The sequence below is a fragment of the Alexandromys fortis genome, unplaced genomic scaffold (genome assembly GCF_014885135.2).
Source record: "Alexandromys fortis isolate MF-2015 unplaced genomic scaffold, M_Fortis_MF-2015_v1.1 scaffold_119, whole genome shotgun sequence".
NCBI lineage: Eukaryota > Metazoa > Chordata > Mammalia > Rodentia > Cricetidae > Alexandromys > Alexandromys fortis.
Genome location: NW_026067991.1, coordinates 1,486,206 through 1,504,687, shown reverse-complemented (window position 1 = coordinate 1,504,687; position 18,482 = coordinate 1,486,206). Strand labels below are relative to the sequence as shown.

General features: G+C 36.6%; 1 protein-coding gene and 1 non-coding gene across 9 annotated transcripts in view; both read right to left on the bottom strand.

Annotated features, from left to right (window-relative positions):
- The window catches only part of Dlg1 (discs large MAGUK scaffold protein 1), a 191,448-nt gene that overhangs the window by 36,593 nt on the left and 136,373 nt on the right, over positions 1–18,482 (bottom strand). For all 8 annotated transcript variants that reach the window (XM_050159729.1, XM_050159731.1, XM_050159733.1 and 5 more), the window contains 5 exons: positions 16,741–16,897; positions 12,371–12,473; positions 7,434–7,548; positions 5,090–5,266; positions 298–367 (listed from right to left, as the gene is read on the bottom strand). In XM_050159729.1, coding sequence (XP_050015686.1) covers positions 298–367; positions 5,090–5,266; positions 7,434–7,548; positions 12,371–12,473; positions 16,741–16,897 — 622 coding nt within the window. The remainder of the gene's footprint in view (positions 1–297; positions 368–5,089; positions 5,267–7,433; positions 7,549–12,370; positions 12,474–16,740; positions 16,898–18,482) is intronic.
- Positions 9,032–9,226, bottom strand: LOC126512243 (small nucleolar RNA SNORA73 family). The gene has a single exon (XR_007594965.1). It is a non-coding gene; the product is annotated as a small nucleolar RNA SNORA73 family (small nucleolar RNA).

Below are 18,482 nucleotides of genomic sequence, written 5' to 3'. Positions count from 1 at the left end.
GATTGTAAGTATGCATCATCAACTCAACTAAGAGTCAATCAAACTGAATGAAAGCTGAATCCACATCACTTAGAAAATTAGTATTGTTCAAAAGATACTAATAGTCTACCAAATGACATAATTTGAAAAGGTCTGTAGAATAGATACTTTATAATAATTACTACTATTCTGACCTGAGGTGAGAGCTGCTCAGTTAATTTTTATAGTAAGTCTTTTCAATAACAGAGCTGAAATAAAAATTATGGAAAGGTGTATTGTCTGAAGGATTTCCAGAAATAAGAGATTTCACATACTTACCCCTTTATCTCCTCTCGTTTTAGAATTGAACTTGACTGTTTTTAACCGGGCTCGTTCTTTCTTCTCCACTCTGTCAAAGCACAGAAGGTCACTGACTTTGTTGCTGGAGATGAATCCTAAGCCTTACACATATCAGATATATTTTCTAGCACTGAGTCTTGATTCCTAGATTTTGTTTCTTCTGTTTTCGAGGTGGAATTTCACTAGGTTATTCAAGCTTGATGTGAACTCAAAACCTTGTCTTACCTTCTGAGCAGCTGGAGTTTATGGGTCTACATTACTGTTCTTGGTTAGAATGGTTTTCTCTTTGTGTGTACATGTTTGAGTGTACATGCATATACCTATGTATTCATGGAAGTCAAAGGTCACTGTTAGAGGTCTTCCTTACATGTTTTCTACCATTGAAAAAGGCATTTAGTTGTATGTATGTACACATGTATGTATGCACGCATGTCTGTATGTGAGAATGAACAAATGTGTGTGTACCCAGGAAAGACAGAAGAATTGGATCCTCTGTGAACTTAGGTCATAAGCATATAATATGATGTGGATGTTGGGAACAAAACTTGGAGTTCACGCTAGACTGGCTGGCTGGCATAAGCAGAGAGGGACTGTCCTCTCTGCTTTCCCCCGTGCTGGAGTTCCTGGTGTGCACTGTCCTGCACCTGACATTGTTATGTGGTGTCAGGATTAAACACAGGCTCTTACACTTTTGTGACACTTTACAGACCAAGCCATCTCACCAGTCCCTAGATGTTATTTAAGTCCAATATGATTAATAGCCTTGCCTGACACCACTTATAATCTAAAATTCATCAGACTTGCTGATAAACGACACATCTTATTACTATGAAGAAACGTCTTATGAAATACCAAACTGCAGTCTGTACACACTCACATGCACTCAGTTCCATAATTACCCTGAAAACACTGTCAGACTTCGGTAATTTTTCTATGTCTCCTTACTCTTTTAAAGACCAGTTTATCATAGGACATATATGATAAAAATTGATCTCAAGAGAGAAATCAAATGCAGCAAAACTCAAAAATTTGGATGCACACTGTATTCTTGAAAAATTCTGTACTGTTCTGTAGCTCTGAAATATGAAATACACATAAAAAAGTAAGCTTAATTTCAATAATATATAAGTATAAAGATACAATATAGTATACAAGTCAGAGCTGAAAAGTATATTGGAAGGAGAACAGGCAACCCTCATTATATCTTTAAGGGTAAAAGGCATACTTTGTGAACAGATTAAGAGGTGCCAGAAGGGCTTTTAAAAATGTTAAATTTGAACCTTGCTAAATTACTATCTATCTATACTAGGAATGGAGTCTCACTGTAATCTTGAGGTCAGACTGTGTTCCATAGTGAATTCCAGCCAGGATGTGCTAGAGTCCTGTCCCGCAAACAAAGAAATAATAACAAAAGGGTCACCTATTCAAATATGCAAGTAAATAAACAAAATAAAATTTCATTTAGATAGTGACATCAATATTAATCATGAAAACTTGGTATTATGTAAATTAAACTTTTTATAAATCTTTCATTTTCAGCTGTTAAGTATAATAGCATACTGAAGGAAAACCCAGCACAACAGCGTATGAAAACTAGCTGATGTTTTATTTGTAAGGACAACGGACCTTAACCTCACAGATTTACGTCTTATGTTCTTTAGCACTCCAGAAGAATACTTAGAGTCTTTATGGCACGAATAATCTTTAAACTTGTCCCAATACTTATTGATGGTACCACTAAACTAGAATTTATTGAATAAACATTTACCATTCAAAAATGGGCTTTTCTAGTATTTGTCAATGGTATTCCTGAAATAAAATCAAGAACTGTGAGAACTTTAACTCTTCATGGCATTCTATTTCTAGACAGAAGACACTTCTATTTAAGAAAACATAACTTTTAAAACATTCAAGAAAAAAAATAAAGGCGTGTACATCTCCTCGAAGCCTGTGGTTGTTAGCTGTGCCCAGAACTGTCAAGGGTGCTGTGGAGGAATGCCATGCCTTTCTTTGATGTGCAGAAAAGGAGGGGCACTATAAAGCCTAGATTGTTACTTGACATCCAAAGTGCTGAACTCCCTTTTAAGATCCTCTCTTGGTGCCATGCTTTTTAACAGAATTTATTCTATCTGGGCTCAAACATGTTATATACAAGATTTTGGGGGCTGGAGAGATAGTTCAACAGTTAAGAGCACTGGCTGCTCACAGGTTCAATTCCTGGCACCCACATGACAGCTCACAACTGTCTGTAACTCCAGTCTCAAGGGATCTGACACCTTCATCACAGACATACATGTAGGCAAAACACCCATGTACATAAAATAAAAAATAAATTATTAAAACACAGATTTTGAAGAATGTTTCTTTGGTACAACGCAATGAAAGCTATGAGAGACATCCATAGACTTTGAGCTAATCAAAGTGGGAGAAGCACGTCCCCCATCCCACCACTTGGGTAAAGGGGAAACCAAGGCCCAGAGAGAGCAGCTGGAGGCTGCTTTTCATGCTCTGTTTCTCATTGGAAAGAACGAAAGCTTCTTCATCAAAGTGCGTAAAAACAAAGACCTACTTCACATTAAAAAAAAAAAGACAAATTTACCCTTCTACTACATTTTTATGGTAGAAAAAAGTAATATTCTATAATGCTATTTATGAACTAGGGGATGGGTAGACACCCAAGTCAGCAGGCCTCTCACTGGATGAGACACATGCAAAGCCTTTGTAGGACACAAGACTCCAAAGGGTATGACAACTTTTAGGAGCTGCAGCTTTGATATTTAAGATGTGAGGCTGCATTGAATCAAGAACGCAGAGAAGTTTTTCTGAATTCAAACACACATATTTTAATCTAGGAAAGAGGAATGCCAAAGGCTGCACTCCTAAAATAAGATTTTCCATCAAATATACGATCATACAACAGATGGATCTGCTAAGCACACAGATCTAGCTAACAACAGTTATAACCCCTCCCCCCACCAATAATCACAAATCTTGGCATCTTGGCATACTTTACTACTGCTCTCAGGCTTAGGGTGCAGTCCAGTGGAAGAATGTGTAGAATGGGTAGCATGCACAAAGCCCAGAGGTGAGGAGGGGGCTCAAACCTTAATACTGCAAATAAAAGTAGTACTACCTGTTTGTGCTACATAAGAGAAACAGACATGATATGGTGCATTTTTCAATTAAAAGAAGTACAAACCCTACTCATCAATAAATTTGATCCTAAATGAATTAACTAGTTATAATAAGTATTAATACCACACTTGCTGGCTATCTTGAAATAAGTCTAGTCTAGATAACTGAAATAAAAAGAAAATGAAGTATTTTACAAGGTTTTCTCTCTTCCTTTTACTTTCTTTTTCCTCTGTGGTAGGCATTAGGGATTGAACCCAGGCCTCATGCATGCTGGGTAATCAAACCTTGGTCCTCTGGAAGAGCAATGCTGAACCTTCGCTTCATCCCCCTCAACGACAATTTAGTGACAGAATATTTTGCAGTTATACAGTGGTAACTTTTTTGTTTGTTTGAGACAGAGCCTCACTATGTACCCTGACTGTCCTTGACTGAGCTCTCCCTGCCTCTGCCTCTGAGGATTGGGATTAAGAGTGTGTGCTACCCCACTATGACCCCCACTGGTTATATTTAAGTGTGATAGATTAAATAATCATGAATCACACCATGAAAAACAATGCATGCATAAAATCACTATTTAGGGAAAAATATTTATTCAACTTTCTCAATTTACTGGTTTCAATAATCTTGAGGTTCAAAAACTTTCAATTGTGTATAGTATAGTAATGCATACCTGCAATTCTGGTACTTGGGAGGCTCAGATAGGAGGACTGAGAATTCAAGGTCAGCCTGTGATACACAGCAAGACCTTGTCTCAAAAAACAAGGCTAGGGAGATGGCTCAGTGTGTAAACTGTTTAAGTCACAGCTCAGATTCTCAGAATCAACACAGAACAGGAAGTGGTAATGCAAACCCTACAGTACTCCTCCTACAGTGATGAAATGTGGAGACTGGAGGATTCCTGGAAGCTCACAGCATCAGCTAGCCTGGTGAAGGCAGTGGTGAACAAGAGATCCCGTTGCAGACAAAGTGGAGACAAGGACTGACACCAAGGCTGTCCTTGACTGCAACACCTGTGCTATGGCACATGTAAGCCCCTCCCACATAAAGCCCATGGCTTGATTTGTTATAGTTTTCATATTTATAGGTAAAACAATAGCTATAAACCATACATACCTATCCTCTCACATATTTATTTATTTTTTATATTTTCAGAAGGGTTTCTCTGTGTAGCCCTGATTGTCCTGGAACTCTTCCTGTAGATAAGGTTGGCCTCAAACTCACAGAAATCTGCCTGCATCTGCCTCCTGAGTGACAGGATTAAAGGTGTGCACCACCACAGCCCGGTTCATAATTACTTTTAAAACATTCTTTGGGTGGTGAAAATACTTAGGCTCTACTTTCTTAGCAAATTTCAAGTACCCAATGCAGTCTTGTTACCTATAAGGTCCATCACAGCACACAGTAGCATTCTGGATGTTATTCTTTTACAACTGAAACTATGCTATTTCTTGACTAACATCTTCGGTTACTCTTCCACCCACTCTTGGACCTCTAGTGTATTTTCCAGACTGATTGGGCTAACTTCACTAAGTACAATGTGCTTCAGGCCTATCCACCCAGCACAGTGAAAGAAATGCCAGAATAAACAATGACTTATTAATGTCCCACTTTGAAGTAGTTAAGAGAAACCATTTACCTGCGTTTGCTAGGAATTACTCCAACTTCGTCACTCTCACCATCTGGCGTAACCTGCCTGGCTTGCCACCACTCATCGTCAGAAGCATTGATAACATGGAGAATATCTCCAAATTTGAAGTTCAATCCTTGACTGGGAAGGCCACTATCTTTAGTCTTGTCGTAATCAAAAAGGGCTCTAGACTCAGAAGAAAAAAGTTCATAATAATTTGTTATAGTGGTATTAATCAACTTTAAAAACATATAGGATTCTAGAAGTATATAAAATTTGTACAGACAAATTATTAGTATAGTATAGTACTTGTATTGACAAAACATTCAGACTCAATTTTACATTATAGATAAGACAGTAAGACAAAAAAGAAATCACAGAAATCATTTTGTAATGGGAACAGTCTTAAGTATATTTTTTATTGCTTTCAGTATTTTAGGACAGATTGCATGCTTATTTATTTGATATAGAGAATTGGTATACAGCTGAGGTGGGCCCAAAACTCAGTATTATTCTTGTGTCAGCCTCCTAAGTGCTGGGATCTCTAGCTTCTTTTCCTCACGGTGAGGAAATTAAATGGACACATGTGATCATTAGCACTCTTTCTATGGGGCAGTGACACAGATACTTTAGAGCAGGGTGGTTTCAGTGCTAGATCCAACACTTCCTGGGGCTTTGCTGTACTTTGTTTTACTCTGACAGTTTATTTGGTTTCACTTTGCTGTTTCTTTCCTAATATATTGCAGAATTTCTCAGAGGATTATATCATATTTGGTAAAGTGTGTAAGAGAAATTAAAGAAAAAATCTTTGGGTACACTGGGCTAGCCTTGCAGTCTCAGCTAGCCCATGAAATCGAGGCAAGAGGATTGCTTAAGTTGAGGACTTCGGGGAGAGCCTTGGCAATATACTGACACACCATCTCACTATAAAAAAAAAAAAAATCGAATTCAGCACCCAAAATTTCTTTCACTATAATCCAATAGTAAACTAAATTGGATTCTTAAATGAAAAGAAACATAGTTAATCTAGAAAAAGAAAATGTAAACATTATCTATTGTCTATTTTGATTAGACATTTAGAAGAAAACCGTCCAAACTCCTATCCATAGATTAACATAGGTATACACGTATATAAAACTATACCAAGAGTGATTATTTTACCAGTTAACTACTTCTTTCACTTCTTTGCAAAAGTAGAATTAGCAGTTCAAAAGTCATTATCAATAAAAATTAAGTACAGTTAACTTTATAAGGTGCCAAAATTTTTAAAAGATACTTTATTAATTTAATCTGCACAATGTTAAGTATTTCAAAATTTGTTAAAAAGAAAAATTTTAACTACTATTTAATTAATTAACACACAATATGTAAATAAATTAATTCAAGTCCAAATAAGTTCTCTTAAAAGTAGAGGGAAAAGCTGGGCTGCAGTGCACTTGCCTGGGATGAATAAGGACATGAGCCTGACTCTCAGCACCAGGGAAACAGTGCACTATTTCCCCAGCATTTCCAGCATATGGCAAAGGGAACCAAGGAGAACTGTGGTAAACAGACTGAAATCCAAACATGAATTCTTTTAATTAATTAATTAATTAATTAATTATTTAGTATACAATGTTCTGCCTGTGTGTATGCCTGCAGGCCAGAAGAGGGCACCAGATCTCATTACAGATGGTTGTGAGCCACCATGTGGTTGCTGGGAATTGAACTCAGGACATTTGGAAGAGCAGGCAATGCCTTTAACAGCTGAGCCATCTCTCCAGCCCCCCAAACATGAATTCTTTTGTCCTAAGCTGAAAACTGAAAATTAAGGTAAAATCTTTCCATGCTACCCAACACCTTTTTTTCTGGGGGCGGGGAGGGTAATTTTTGGCGTAGAGTTAATTGCTCTTTGGAAAGAAGTCAGTTTCGGACACAGTGGAATGCAGTTGTTCTCTACGTTTCCTTTCTACAACATCTATGTTAATGGCCTAACTAGTTTTAGAGTTTTATGTAGTCTTTCACAGCATTACTGTTCATTTTGTTATTGTATGTGCAGGAGTACATGTAGACAAATTAACCCAAACAAACTTATGCAATCAATTCTAAAACATCAACCTAAATTTTTTAGCCCACATTTATTTTGCCTTTCTTTATACCATTATTAATTCAAAGGGTCACATACTCTAAATATTAAAATTATAATATCCTAACTCTTGAAAGACAAGTCTGAAAGTCACTCATGGAAATGTTTTTACTGATTTGTATTGAATTTTTCTATAGTAAATTCAAGTCAGTCACAGTAAAAAAAGAACAACTAGAAGTCTGCATACATAAATGATTAAGTGACATCACAATTGCAAGTAAACCTCACCTGACGTAGAGAGATCGCTTCTGGCTAGTTCGGAGAGAACCCGACCCTGAACTAATGCTACTGCTCATCAGTTGTTCCCGTAAGTCATGGATTTTAGCTTCAAAACGACTGTACTCTGATGGGAAAAAAAGAAATAAACTAAGAACAAGTTTCTTAAAGGTAAAATGTAAACTATATAAAGTGCCTTTAAAACTGACCTAATGACCTAAAAACTCTAAAATTAGTTAGGTCATTAACTTTTTTTTAAAAAAATTTTTATTGAGCTATATATTTTTCTTCATTCCCCTCCCTTTCACCCTTTCCCATGGTCCCCATGATCCCAATTTACTCAGGAGAGCTTCCCATATGGATGAGATTCATGTATGTCTCTCTCTTAGGGTCCTCTTTGTTGTGTAGGTTCTCTGGGATTATGAATCTTTGCCTTAGGTCTAAGTACATTGATATGATATTTGTCTTTCTGGGTCTGGGTTACCTCACTCAATATGTTTTCTAGATCATCCATTTGCCTTCTGATTTTAAAATGTCATTTTTTTTTTTCTGTTTTGTAGTACTCCACTGTGTAAATGTACCTCCATTCTTCAATAGAGGGGCATTTAGGTTGTTTCCAGGTTCTGGCAATGCTGCTATGAACATAGTTGAGCACATGTCCTTGTGGTACAAGTGAGCATCGTTTGGGTATACACCCAAAAGTGGTATTGCTGGGTCCTGAGGTAGGCTGTTTCCTCATTTTCTGAGAAATCACCACACCGATATCCAAAATGACTGTACCAGTTTGCACTCCCACCAGCAATGGAGGAGTGTTTCCTTTACCCCACATCCTCTCTAGCCTAAGCTGTAAATGTTTTTGATTTTGGCCATTCTTACAGGTATAATATGGAATCTCAGAGTTGTTTTGATTTCCATTTCTCTGATGGCTAAGGATGTTGAACATTTCCTTAAGTATCTTTCAGCCATTTTAGATTCCTCTGTTTAGATATGTACCCCATTTTTTTTATTAGATTATTTGTTCTTTTGATATAGGTCATATGTAAGTATAAAGTATGTCTACAAATTTAAAACAGAAGCAAGGGTCTAACTCTACCAGAAATTAGAACTGGCTAGTGGAGGATGTTTTTGTTCAAATCATATTTGATCCACTAAAAGAAAACTCCACGAATTAAATAACACTAGCAGTTTTCATTATCTTTTAATTCAGATGTAAAATTTAAAAAGCAGGACTTGAATATTTCAGTTTTCAATTAAAAATAGAAATCTACAATAATTAATGTTAGATACTTTGATTGCTGCAATTTTCCATGAGAGAAAAACTCTCAAATACAGAGCTTGTGCAGTTAGTAATTATAGAAAAATATACCCGAACCAGATAGTAGAACTAAATTTAACTAGTTTATAACTTTTAAATGATCACCAAAATAAGAAAGGTAATCAGAAGTAACATTCATAAAATTAAAAAATTTCAAATTTTTTTGAAGCTATTTTAAACCATAGTGTAATTCATAATCTTTTTTTTTTTGAAAAACAGGGCATTTTTATTTCATAAATAAATTCTAATCCAGTTTCCCAATCACGCAGTCTCATTCCCCTATTTCCTGGTTTAAGACTGTTTCCTGCATGGTTTGTCTCCTCAGTCACGGTCCAGAGGACTCTGAGAAGCCTTAGGAATATGCAGGCGCAGACTCGAGGCCCAGCTTCGTCGTCGAACGGGAGTGTACATCACGGGGCAGGGCCCTATGCTCCCCTATGCCACTAGGACAGAGCCTGGGGAGAGTGACCTCCCGGGGTATCCACGTTGGAAAATTCATAATCTTATGAATCAGAATAATGTCTTCACAAGGGCACACCAGAAGACACACTCTTGAAATGAACAGCTGATGTTACACGAGCACTTACAAAGCAGTGCTGGGATCTGCAGAGAGCCGCAAACAACTCAATTCCCTGGCACTGTGAACCTGGTCAAAGCCTCTGCTCAGTCAGAACATTACTGCAGTCTTTTTCTGACCCTGAAAAGTAGCCTCTGCTACATCCACACAGGCTGAGGCTGGGCAGCTCTGGCAGTAAAGTCACAGATGAGGACCTCCGATGTCCCTGTATAATCTACCTAGATTTCATCTATCTTGTTACTACATTTGCTGATTTTACTGTCTTTGACCACTTGATGAGGGAGGGCCACCTGATGGTCACTTCCCCTTCCAAGTGAATTCTTCAAACTGAATACATCTCTTACATTTTAAATTAAAGAAAAAAAACCTATTTATTTGGTGTGTTGGGGGAAGGTATACATATTTCATGGATCCCGTGTAGGGATCATTTGACATCTTGTGGAAATTGATTCTCTATTGTGTGGATTTGGGACTGAACTCAGGTCATCAGGCTTGGTCACAGTGCCTTTACTTGCTCAGCAATCTTACTAGCCTATCAAGCAACTAACAGTAGTAAAGACTCACGATATCCTAACTTAGTAGTTTACACTTAGTATCATATCACTAATTTGAAGCAGAAACTGTTAATTTGGCCAGTGTGTCTTGTTCCAAGTTGGATTTGGAATTTGGGACTCATCATTGCTTGAGTCTTTTACTTTTTGGCACAAGATATCACAAAATAAGACAGCATCTTCCCTGCCTGAGTCTGGGAGCTGGCCATCTGTCCAAACAGCCTCAGTTTTTAATGAGGTATTCCTCATTAGAAGGCAAAACCTAGAGACTATGCATGCTCATTGCTACTAGGATGTGATTGGGCCAGGACCCTCAGTGGTATTATGTATAATGAATATGGATATTTGTATATGCATATAAAGATGTTTATGGCTATATTTGTTATTTATATTTACATAACCTGAAAATTGAGCTCATACCAAATTTTTGAATTCTAACCTAACACTACAGAGTTAATATTTAGCTCTTTCCTTTCTGTGTAACTCGTAAAAATCATGGGTAATAAATACTGGCTAACCATGTGTACTCACTTTATTAAGTTTCTGTACATAACCAAGCATCTGCTCCTTCAGGAGCCACTATTTTCCTGGCTGTGCTGACTACTCACACCAGGATGTAACCTGACAGGAAGTCCTTCTGGTGGGTTATGCTCAATGGACAACGATAGCACTTCTTACACTCTTGGCTCCAAAACGTGCCTATTCTGAGCTCAATTTTCAGGTTTCTCTATGGAGAAACACTATGAGCGGCAAGTGCATCTATTCAATATGGGGTATGTGCTAGACTTAGGTAAAAGTCAATGGGCATTAAAAAAAAAAATCAAGACTTTATGTGTTCTGTTCCACTGTAACAATCCTTCCTGTTAGCAGAAAGTTCGTATGAATGTATTAAATTGAAATTTCAAACATTTACTTTCTAAAGGATTTTTAAATAAAAAATTAAATCAAAATATAAATACATTACTTCTGCCTTCCTTTCCTCCCTCTAACATCCTCCTTTCACTCTCTAACCAACGGTTTCCTTTAATTACTATTGTCACACACACAATACATAAACGAACAAGTACAAACTGCCAACTATGAATGTTACATAGACACATTTATTTTCTTTTGAAAACATTGCCATTGAATATTTTCAGCTTTTCTCTATCTTTGTTTTATTTTGTTTACTTTTATACTGTTTTCCTCACTGAATTTATGCAATGTCTGTTTTTTTTTAGCTTTATTAATCTCTACCATGGTTCTTCAACTCTGTAGTTTTCTTTCAAAGCGAATGCATAAACTGCTATGGAAGCTGAGTTTAAACTTCACATCATATGTTATCTGTTGATGAGTTTTGCCGCTACTTTCTGCTGTTTATTAACACCTTCATATGAATGCTCAGGTTAGCTAACTTTAAAACTATATATTACCCTTGAGTTCAATTTTGCTGGACTAGGAAAATAAAAGTAAATATAATAACATCTGGTAATTATAATTCTTCTAGATGCTAAATTATAGACTATTTAATGCCTAAATTATAAATTATTTAATGTAGTTTCTTCAGCCACATCATTTTTTCCTTCCTCATCATGTTGTTTATGAACATCAACAAGCACGCTACTGTGTATTCTTCTGGGTGTTCAAACTGGTCAATTCCCTGAGGTTTTACTAGTTAACCGCTAACGTTGATGCCTACTAGAGTTTTACACATGTTTACTATAGTATTACCTCAAATTTTCCATTATTACTTTCTTCCCTTAGGAATCTAGTCAAATTACTTCATGATGCTTTATTATCTAGAAACAAAGTGTACCATAAACTCCATTATTCTATTTTAAATACTAGAAATATATCATAAACTTGGCTAATAATTATAATGTAACTCAAAAGAAAAAACTGAGTAACTTTATTTTCTTTGGCAGCATTACTATTTTTACTTACGGTCTTTATTAATCTTTCAAATCAATGAATTAGTAAAAACAATGTTAAAATATGTTAAGTTGGAAGTCAAATTAAAAAGAAACTTGAAAATTAATCCAAATAATGGTTCAATCACAAAGCAGTTGGCAGAGGAAGTGTCCTCAATCTTAATGAAAAAATACCTCTGGCCTGGAAACTAAGTTGGTTTAGACTGGACAAATACTGGATTAGCAAATTAAAACAAACATAAAAGAGTTAAGGTTATAAATGAAACATTATTAAGGGCTGGGAATGTAGCTCAAATGGCAGGTGCTTGCCTAAATGAATAAAGCCTGTGTCTTGATCCTCAGCATAGTATAAAAACAGGCATGGTGACATTCAGCCATAATTCTAGTATCTGGGAGGTAGGAAGGCAGGAGGAGCAGTTCAAGGTTATCCTTAATTACACTGAGTTCAATAACAGCCAAGGCTACATAAAAGCCTGTCTCAAAAAAGGGAAAAAAAAGTTAAAAAACGTAAACATTGCCAAGAGGAAGAACTTAAATTTAAAATAATGGAAATAACTAAAATGTACAATAGTTATTGGTAACAAGGACTGTATTACCTTCAGGTCGATATTGTGCAACGATAGTGACAGCCTGGCCTGCATTTTTTAATGCTGCTGCTGCTTGTTCATGACTCGCAGCTCTGAGGTCAACACTGTTTACCTATAAAGAAAATCAAATACTAATGTAAGAAATCAATGGTCTGTTATGTGGGTAGGTACAGATTAGTTGCAGTACCTTTATTATTTAAATACAATGTACAGTAAAAAAAAATACATGATTATTTTAAACAATTTGATTCACTAAAAATAATAAGAGAAGAAAGTCAAACATAAAAAGATTTCAGAAGGCTGGCTACCCAGCTAATAATACGGTATCAGGATGATTTCTAACTGGTTTTCCTCTGTAGAGCCAACCATGCATTTCTTGGATAAAGTCCTCTTGGCTACAATGCATGACTGTATGTTTCTAGATCCACTCTATTATTTTGTGGAGGGTCCTAACATCTATATTCACAAACGCAGCTTTCTTGTTCTAAGTCCAGCCTCATAGACTGAGTTAGGAAAAAGTTACATTTCTTCTGATTTGCTGGAATTTATTTTTTTTTTAAAGTTTCTCAGAAAAACTGCCTACATTGGTGCCTTTGATTTCTCTTTCTTGCTCCACATATATAATCCACATACTATAAAAATATATTTATATTGGTACTGGAATCAAGCCTATGACTCTGTGAATGTCAAATACATGCTCCCCCACAAAATTACAACCCAAGCCTTTGCTTAGTGATTTAGTGTCTGTCTTTCCGTGCTATAGATCTCTTCAAATTTATGTTTGGTTTATATCTTTCCCAAATTTATGGAAAGTGATATATGTACCAAATCTCTCTCTCTCTCTGTGTATATATATTTTAGTAACCACTTTTGTTTTCAAGTGTATTTTCTTATTATTTCTGCTTTTGATTTTTATCTAATGATGTACTTAAACGTTTGTCCTGGAGTTTTTGGGCTGTGTTCAATTTTGAAGATCTTTTTGCACATTTTCCTCTTGCTCCTAAATATATTTCTATTTATTTTCATGGCATTTCCTCAGAGAGGACTCTAAGCATTTACATGTCACTGATGTAAACTGCCAAACAGTGCCGATTCAGGTGAGTCCTGCACTCTCTGGAGTGGTCTGGACTGTGCTGTTGGGCTGTGCTGCTGCCCCAACACATTTTGGCAACATAGTATGTCAGTGACCCACATAAGCTGGTCTCACACGGGCAACTTAAAATTCTCTATTTTAGCTCTGAGTTTTTCACACCAAAGCCTATGCCAACTGAAAATGTACTTTGACTGAAGGTGTGAAGTGAAGGTCCTAAGCTAATTTTATTTTCCCAACTAGCTTAACACCAATTTGTCTTATCACACTATAACTTATTTTTAAAAAGACCAAACTACTGTATCTTCACAAATGTAAAATAAAACAAAACAAAAGCCCCTATGACTAATTAAGATGGAGGCATCTGACAATTATATGCACTCACAAAACTACTTAAAGAACATATGTACTATTTCCATTATCCAGCCCCAAGAGTTCTACTTGGCACTTAAAAAAAAACCCTTTTTATTGATTCTTTGTAAATTTTTTATCACGTACCCCAATTCTACTCATCTCCCTGTGTCTCCATAATGTCCCTCTGCCCTTACACCCTCCCCCCCCGAGAAAACAAAAAGTAAATGTAATAAAAGACAAAAAATTAAAGTGTCCAAAAGTGACAAGAGGACACCAATGGTCGCTCTCATCCTTGACAGTAGTGAGGGAGGAGGAATAGATGGAAATAGGAAGACACCAGTAAAGAAAACTTTACTCAGCATCTTATGGTTTCTTGTAGATTGGGGAAACATAAAATTTCTAGGAAGTCCCAAGGCAAGTCTATGCCCAACCTGTCAACCTCATTACCATGGATCTTGACTGAGTATTCAGATAAATGTTTGGGCACTGAAACATAAGCATTAAGAAAGATCTAAGCATCCCTGAATTGTAGAGGGTATTCCCAAATGTAAGACAGTAGCTGTGGTAGTTTGAATGCAACTGGCCCGCATTACCTCATAGGGAGCGGCACTATTAGTAGGTATGGCCTTGTTGGAGGAAGTATGTGTCTATATGGGAGCAGGCTTTGAGTTTTCCTGTATTCAGGTTATCGCCCAGTGTCTCAGTGAGACTTCTTGTTGCCTGCAAGCCAAGATGTAGCCAGCACCACATCTGTCTGCACTCCATCATGCTCCCTGCCATGATGATAATGGACTAAACCTCTAAAACTGTTAAGCAAGCCTTCTCAATTAAATGTCTTCCTTATAAGAGTTGTCATGGTTATGGTGTTTCTTCACAACAATAAAAAACCAAACTAAGACAGAAACCTACTAAATTTAGCTCATAATAATACTTAAAGCAGTTAAAATACTAAAAACTGACACTGAAGAAGCTTCACGGTGTTGAAAATTAACAGGAACTCGTTACTTTCAGTTGCTCAGGGGAAAAAGTGTGCCAAGACAGGTGAAACAAAGCCCTCCAAGTCAGTGCAGACAGAAGATAGAATGGGAAACAAATATTCCCGAGGTAGAGAAAAACACAAGGTATGTTCAGAGAACACAAAGAAGTGGGCAGTTGAGTTATAAAGCAGCTTGGGATGGTGTTAGTTCAGCTGTAAAACATGAGAATTTTCAGTGCTCAGAAAATGCTTACTTGATCCTACTCTTAAAAACCAAACAAAAGCCAGCAAAACAAAACAACCAAGCAAAAACTCCCACTAAATTAAACTGAAGCTATAACAAAATACAGTACAACTACAGATTATGTTCATACAACTTGATTCTGGCAGCCTAAGATACGAAACACTCCCTAGTCCTAGGATTAATCCCTGACATACAAATTACTCTCTTAAAGAATAATAACATATAGAATTTACTTCATACTTTAAACAATTCTGGATATTAAATTATTGAGAAAGGGAGAAAAGAGAGGGGGACAAGAGGAGAGATCCCTTTGGTTCCCACCCACAGTTTGCATGCCCACCCCTGCCTGCTAATAAGAGAGAGGAGAGGGGAGGGAGGGTCAGAGCACAACTTGCTACAGCTGGTTCTCTCTTTCCACTTTGTGGGCCCAGAAACTGAACTCAGGTCATCAGTCTTAATAGCAAGTGTCTTTCATCTTGTGTGTCCTATTTCATTTATGATTTTATCCAAAATGTCTCATGATAGTTTAGATTATAAGACAAGCAAAGATGGAAGAAAATGTAACTTATCAAGTCAGAGAGAAGTTAGGTGAGTGTGGAGACACATGCCTGTAATCGCCCTACTTAGGAAGGCAAAGGGTATCCATGAGTTGCTGGCCATGCTAGACGACACTATAGAAAACAGAAGGCCAACTAGGGTTTTAATGAGAACCTGTTACTAAAAATGATTATTATTATGATAAAAATGCTAACAGCTGTAGGGACAGATGATGTTGATGATGAGTTTGCAGACTTTGAGCAAAGGCATAAAAACTATCAAAAATGAACAAATTGAATTGCTACGAAAAAATTACCAGATTTTATTTGAAAAACTTAGCAGTATAGTAAAATTAGCTAAAGAAAAATAGGAAACTTGAACATAAGTCAAAACAAGTTTCCAAGCTGAAACGTAAAGACAGGAAAAGAAGAACATGAGGAAAGACAGACTCTATCATCACCTGTGTAATAGTATCACACAGTCTAACAAAGACATGGGTATTCTGAAGAGATACTGACCGAGGAACTTCCAAAACTGATATAAGGGATGTGAGATGGCAAAACAGGCAACAGCACTTGCCATGCAAGCTTGTTAACCTGAATTTGATATCCTGAGTCCATAGAGGAAGAAAGCTGACTTAAGAAGACTGTCCTTTGACCTCTACCTACAGCAGGCATGCTCAACACCATTCATACCCAATAATTTAAAAAAGTGCTGAAAAAGAAAAAAAATGTTGACAGTTCTATATTCAGTGAAATTATGAGAAATGTAGGTGAATAAAATATATTTAAAAAAATCAGTACTGAAGGAAAAGTTAAAAAAAAAGAATCAAACATTATAGGGTAAAAAGAAGCAAAGATATGAGACTAGAATTACTAATTAACTACTGTTATTCTACCTGGGGATGTAGTTCAGTGGTGGAGCAGGTATGTGGATCTGAGGCCCTAGGTTCAGCCCAAGTGCCACAAATAATGGTAATCATTATATAACAATAAACACTGTTAGATGCAGAAAATGTCAGCTTGGATTAAAAAAAAAAAAAACCCCAAAAACACCAAATAAGACTGAACTCCACAATGTGTATTAAAAGTATACTTTTAAATTATTTTTAAAATTTATTTTTTAATGATTAACAGCGCACAGCAAAGAAAATAAAACATCTAATTATCAGATCCTACCGATATAATACGATCTCCTTTTCTGAGTTCTCCACTGAGATCAGCAGGTCCTCCAGCCAGGATGAAGGAGATAAATATTCCTTCTCCATCTTCACCTCCCACAATGTTGAAACCAAGTCCTGTTGAGCCACGATGAAGAACAACTTTTCTAGGTTCTCTAAAAGTTAAGGAAAAAATTAAATACCTTAGAGATTTTATGTAAACTTGAACATTCTTTGCAGAAGAGCATCCTACTGATGACTCCTGTGAGGGGAGGAGGTTCTTCTATGGAGCCCTGGCTGAACTTCAACTATCTGGTCTCAAATTCATAGCAATTCTACCCAGTCTCCTGAGTATGAAGATTACAGGCATGTGCTACTAATACCTAACAACACACAAAGCTAAATGGAAAAAACAAAACATAACAAAGCCCAAATCAAAACCCAAATGTTATATAAAAGATTTCTTAAAAGCCAGGTGGTAGTGGCGCAAGCCTTCAAGCTCAGCACTCAGGAGGCAGAGGCAGGCGGATCTCTGTGAGTTCAAGGCTGGCCTGATCTACAAAGCTACAGAGAAACCCTGTCTTGAAAAGAAAATTTTCTCAAAATTACAAGGAAAAAGAGAAATTACAAAATTACAAAAAAAGAGATAAAAATCTAATTTTATATAAAAGCAAAAAACAAAACAAAATCCCAGTGGTAAAACTCAAGCAAACAAAACCAGAATAATAAAAAATAATATGAAAGTAAGAAATAATATAAGGATTTGGGAAGAGTTGGGAAGTAGTGAATTTGATCAAAACATTTTATGAATATTCAAAGAATAAAAATAGTATTAAAGGTAATAGAAAGTAGTATATATAGTCTACCAAGAGTTTGTGTGCACTGTGGCCTGAGAAGTCATCAAGGCCATTATTTCTCAGGTAAACAGCAGCGATCTCTTTCGCCCTTCTTTTAGTCGCAAAGCCATGCAACATTCAACTAGTCAGTACAGACTATTCCCTTTTGCTAAGGAGAGGGCTCAACCCTTCTGACCTCCGACAGAGAAAGATCTTAACAGAACACATTCCTGCCCTCCATTCTCATATGACCTACCTGGCCATCAAACAAACATAATGAAGATATTTGGAGGTGAAATCAGAGACTTCATGGGCATTATGGGTTGCTCTGCCAACCTGGAAAACACCCATCTCCAAATTTTTTTAGATGAAGGCCTCTTTAACAACTGGGCAAGACTGTATGCACCAGTGGTCCTAGCTGCTTGCAAGGCTAACGTGTGAGGATCTGAGACCTCCAGGCATCACAGGCAAAGTCCATCTCCGAACAAGAGCAGCCTTCCTGAATTTTATTATCCAAAATACAAAAGATTTTTTTGTATTCTGAGTGTTCATCACTTTTTTTCAGAGAAGGTCTCACTATGTAGTTCTTATTTGGCTTTGAACTCAGAGATTTGTCTGCTTCTGCCTCCTAAGTGCTTGTAATTAAAGGCTTGCAATACCATGTCCGGCCCTGTTTATTACTTTACAAAATGAATTTTATGATGGATGCATTTACTTTTTTCTACACATCAAAACTCTCTGGATTGTATCTCACCATGGATAATTTTCACAACTGCTGGCAGTTAAGAGTTATGTGAAAATCATTCACATCTCTCTTACAGTAAGATCAAGAAAGTGCCAGCAGCAGATCTTTTTAAATTTGATGAAATATAGAATTCCACTTGACAGACATTACTCTTAAGAAGAAAATAGTATATTGGCATGC